Source organism: Syngnathoides biaculeatus, chromosome 9 (assembly GCF_019802595.1).
Source record: "Syngnathoides biaculeatus isolate LvHL_M chromosome 9, ASM1980259v1, whole genome shotgun sequence".
Taxonomy (NCBI): Eukaryota; Metazoa; Chordata; class Actinopteri; order Syngnathiformes; family Syngnathidae; genus Syngnathoides; species Syngnathoides biaculeatus.
In genome coordinates, this window is record NC_084648.1 from 287,369 (window position 1) to 292,500 (window position 5,132).

The 5,132-nt window shown below is 44.7% G+C and overlaps 1 protein-coding gene across 1 annotated transcript in view; it reads right to left on the reverse strand.

The window, feature by feature from the left end:
• Positions 1–434: 434 nt before the first annotated feature.
• The window catches only part of pdcd4b (programmed cell death 4b), a 13,043-nt gene continuing 8,345 nt past the window's right edge, over positions 435–5,132 (reverse strand). Inside the window, exons 7-12 of the mRNA XM_061829922.1 lie at positions 3,780–3,877; positions 1,630–1,744; positions 1,437–1,544; positions 1,256–1,366; positions 1,046–1,185; positions 435–961 (exon numbers count right to left, since the gene is read on the reverse strand). Of these exons, the coding sequence (XP_061685906.1) occupies positions 904–961; positions 1,046–1,185; positions 1,256–1,366; positions 1,437–1,544; positions 1,630–1,744; positions 3,780–3,877 (630 nt within the window). The 3' untranslated portion in view covers positions 435–903. The remainder of the gene's footprint in view (positions 962–1,045; positions 1,186–1,255; positions 1,367–1,436; positions 1,545–1,629; positions 1,745–3,779; positions 3,878–5,132) is intronic.

Consider the following 5,132-nt stretch of genomic DNA (forward strand, 5'->3'; position numbering starts at 1 on the left):
AGAGAAACAATGACACTACCAATGATTTTGTTGTTACAGGGCAGCTTTCCATGGAAGACGTCCCTACCATGGTTCTTTGTAAGCCCAAACTGCTCCCACTCAAGTCAGTCACACTTGAGAAGCTGGAGAAGATGCAGATGGAGGCTCACGAGGCTGTCAAACAACAAGAACTCAAAGGAGTAGTTGGAATAGATAGCTGTGGCTGATTCGCTCCATCAGAGAGCTTTGAATGAAAGGGGATACGCGTATGTTAAGTTATAACCATCCAGCAATTAAAAATTTTTGATGCTTTGTGTATTGGAGGGTGGATGACAAATGTAATGTTTGTTATTTGCAATTATATCTTGTGTTTTTAGTTATTTATAACCCGAGTGTGACTTCAGCTCTGTAAATTTGATATGTTGACATTTGTCAGACTGTAACAACAACAAAAGTTTCTTTATAATTGTTTTAATGAACAAACTTGGGGAAACAAGAATAAACTGTTAATGCCACTTCTTGGAACCTGAATTGACTTTCAATAACAAAAGAAAATGACTCACACGGCGTAAAAAGAGCAGCCAGTAAAGGGGTGGGGGGACAGTATTGCATATAACAAACTTACTCTCCTTTATTTTCTGTACGCATTATAAAGCTCTTAAAACAAAGCAGCCGCATGTACAAACAGTTGCCTCCGAGAACACTCAAAAAGTGTGGCAGTGGACTCCATCGAATACTGTACATCATAACATGGAATGACTGACACAGAGGTATGGCACTTTCTGGGGTAGCTTATGTTATCGTTTATGGTAAAACACAGGAGGAAACCATCTAAAGAACTTCGGTTTCAAAAGTGCATTTTTTTCCCTACTAGTTAGGAAAAATGCAAGTGAAAAAGTACTGGAGCTTTAAAAGTGCTTCTCTTTAGCTTTCAGTTTTGATGAGACCCCCGTCTCCCTCACTGACAAACCTCTTGCGACCCCTGGCAGGAGAAAGAAATTGACATTATTCAGAAGTTGTGTACATGATTGTGTTTTAATAATTTGCCGAAGGACTGTGCACTTACCTACATGGGCAAAGATCTCTTAATTTTACATCAATGATTACCATATTAAAGCTCTTTTCAACAAACTGCTCAAGGATGAAGTATGCACGAGGAACATCTATGTTAATTTCAGTTATGTCCATATAAACTCTTTCATAGCCCTACGTAAGGAAGAAAAAAAAACCGATGAGTAAAATATGTATTAGATAACTGAAACGGGCAGCATTTTACCCTTCTCATTTGGTCCACAGTGATGATGGAAGACACAGAGAGTGACTTAAGAAGCTGAAGAACCATTTTGAATGTCTTCTCTCCCTTGGACTCCAACACCATTACAATTGCCTTAAAGAACAGTCGAATACAGAGCCAGATCTGTTTGTAGCTGACTGACTGCATATCCGGACTGACTTACCTCATAGACAAACTCATGGTGAAAATGAGGAACTTCCAAATCTCTGAGGCACCTCTCAGCCTCCTTAGTGTCTCCAGATAGGACGTATTCCTTAAGCAACAGGGTCATCTAACAAAACATTTTTTTTTTTACCCTCCATCAAATGTCAACCGCAAACAGCTTAGAATGACAATGATCATAGGAAGGATTTTACCTCTTTGACGAGTTGTGTGACAGGTCTCTGTCCCCCGCCTGTGGTCCATTGGTTGTCTACACGAACCCCACCATTACTCATCTTCAACAGCACAGCCGCTCGGTCGAGGGCCGCCCTGCAAGATCAATGATTCTTGTGTAAACAAGTAACAACATTGGGTACACTTCCAAAATCCAACACAAGAGTTCTGTCAAAAAAACAAACTAAGAAACAAGGACAATAATGCCCAGTTTTGATTGAAATCACTATAAGAAAAGGAAAAGAAATTTCTACAAACATTTGTATCAAGCAGAAGTTTAACACCTCTTCTTGATTGATTCACCTCTTCCTTATTGTGATGGAGGGGTTGGTGTATCCCAATGATCCTAGGCGCTAAGTTGTCTGGGGCTTCGCGGCTCTGGTAGAGTCGCCCATGGCAAACCGGTTCTACGTAAGGGACCAGACAAAGCATGGCCAAAAGACCCCCATGATGGTATACCCAAATGGAATCAGGTTTCCCTTGCCTGGACACTGGTCACTGGGCCCCCCCTCTGGAGCCAGGCCTAGAGGTGGAGCTCGAGAGCGGGCGCCTGTCAGCCAGGCCTGCGCCTATTGGGTTCAGCCGGGCACAGCCTGAAAGGAAAACATGGGTCCCATTTCTCATGAGTTCATCACCTGAGAGAGGAGCCACCGGGGTCAGGTGCAATGTGAGCTGAGTGGTAGCCGAAGGCGGGGACCTTGGCGACCCGATCCCCTGCTACAGAAACTGGCTCTAGGGAGATGGAATGTCACCACTCCGGTAGGGAAGGAGCCCGAGTTGGCGTGTGAGGTTGAGAAGCTCCTACTAGATAGTCTGACTCACCTCTAGACACTGCATGGGCTCTGGTACAAGGCCTCTTGAGAAGGGTTAGACGCTATTCCATTCTGGAGTTGCCCACGGTGAGAAACGCTGAGCAGGTGTGGGGATACCTATTGCCCCCCCCCCCCCGCCTTCGGACCTGTACATTGGGGTTTCCTCCGGTGTATGAGGGTAGCTTCCCTCTGCCTTGGGATGGGGGGGGGACGGGTCCTGACTGTTGCTTATGCCTATGCACAAAACAACAGTTCACAGTGTCCACCCATTTCTGATGCAGGCTCTCCTATTTCGGGGTTGAGGTCACCTAGGTGGTTAAAAAGCTCCTCAGTGGCAGTACCCCTGTGGTGGATGAGATTCGCTGGAGTTCCTAAATGCTCTGGATGTTGTGGGGCTGTTCTGAAACACAGTGTGGACATCAGGGACAGTGCCTTTGGATTGGGAGACTGGGGTGGTGGCTTTCCTTTTTAAGAACGTGGACGGGAGCATGTGTTCCAAATACAGGGGGATCACACTCCCTCAGCCTCCTTGGCAAGGTCTATTCAGAGGTCCTGGAAAGGAGGGGCCATTGGGAAGTTCAGGAGGAGCAATGTGGTTTTTGTCCTGGCCACCAAACAGGATTGGCAGGATCCCCAAGGGTGCAAGGGAGGTTGCCCAACCAGTCTAGATGTGTTTTGTGGACTTTGAGAAGGCGTTCGATCATATCCCTCGGGGAGTCCTGTGGGGGGTCCTTCGGGAGTATGGGGTACAGAGCCCCCTGATATGGCCTGTAAGCTCCCTTTACGACCGGTGTCAGAGTTTGGTCTTCATTGCTGGCAGTAAGTTTGACTCATTTCCAGTGACAGTTGGACAGTGCCAAGGCTGCCCTTTGTCACCGACTTTTCTGGACACAATCTCAAGGTGCAGCCGAGGCGTAAAGGGGGTCTGGTTTGGTGGCCTCAGCAGTGCATCTCTCCTCTTTTCAGATGATGTAGCTCTGTTGGCTTCTTCAAACCTTGATCTCCAACGGTCACTCGAGTAGTTTGCAGCAGAGTGTGAGGCGGCTGGGATGAGACTCAGCGCCACCAAATCCGAAACCATGGTCCTCAGTCGGAAAAGGGTGGTGTGCCCTCTCTAGGTTGGGGATGAGATCATGGCCCAAGTGGAGGAGTTTAAGTATCTTGGGGTCTTGTTCACCAGTGAAGGAACAATGGAGCGAGAGATCGATAGGTGGATCTACTTTTTATTACTACAGTACTTGAGTCATGTTATTCTGAAGTAACAGTAGGCTAGTCGTACAATTTTTGACAAAGCATACTGGATAGTGGTAATCACATACCTTGTGTATTCACAGCCAACTCGGCCTTTGTAGCCCTCAATGTAGTTCTTTGACAATATTTGGTCACAGACAGCACGTGCAATGAACTGGCCCATTAGCTATGGAACACGGAAAAGACCGTTTTCAATATCAGTTTCAAAGAGGCATTATTATCACCACTGACATTTTTTCCTTAACTTATGAGAGTGATGCAACTTTAGGGAGAGTGTTGGAATGAAATGACAGGAAGAATGCATTAGGAATCATACTTGTGTTCTAGGTATGACACGCCCCTGAAAGTATGTGACTTCAGTGTGGCAGAGTTGATATGAATCCCACTGACCCTAACCCACTCTAATCCTAACATTAAGACATCCTAAACCACCTTAATACCAACCCGAGTCCTAAACCAAACAACTATGGGGCCAATTTTCCAAAACCATTTGCACATGTGTAACCCATGCGACAACACAACCATATTGACATATCTGAAAAAAATTTGCAAATGCGGACAATGAGCCGTAAATGTATTTATAAATATTGGGCCTCTAGATTGAATGTTATTTTAGATGTTACTTTTGCCACACTCTCACCGAGGATGATCCAAAAATAATTGCAGTGATTTGCAAATGCATATGGGGCTTGTAGGTCCCTCATCCCTCTTGACTGGACCTTGACGACAAACTTCTACAGATGCAGAAGGTCACATCGCATTGAGGGGCCTGATATTTACAGATCACACATTCTGAGATCAACATATACATTTGCAAATGTATTTATGATGGCGATTCCGGTTAGGCATTTGAGACTGGTTACGCAATTCCAAATGGTTTTGCCACAACTACGATCTCATACATAAACCTATTACTTTTGATTTTGTAAATCTAATCGCATCTGTGTAGCCTAACTTTTACACAATGTCGGAGCCAATCATGTTGCAGTGGGGCGTGCCGTGCCTACAACATTCTTAATGCAGTAAAAATACCTGCAGTTGTCATCTTTTGTGAGCATCATTCCTTTCATGTTTAAAGATTACAGGGAGGAGCTTTTTTATTATATGTCCATGTTAAATTGTTGAGTTCAGAGGGTACCTCACCTATCGCCCAAAGTCTGGTGAGGTAGGCTCCAGCTCACCTGCAACTTTAATGAGGGCAAGTGCTATATAGGAAATAGATGTATGTTCTAAGAGATAATTGAAATGTCATTCAGTTTCTACTGGTGACAAAACACCACCATACCAGACAACATAAGAATGGTGTCATAGGCATGTGTATGTTTGTGCTTGTTTACAGTTGTGTAGGCATGTGATTTTGAGTAATCAAAAAAGCTGTCTTTATTCATCTGTGGTATCCACAAAGCATGCGCTCAGCACTC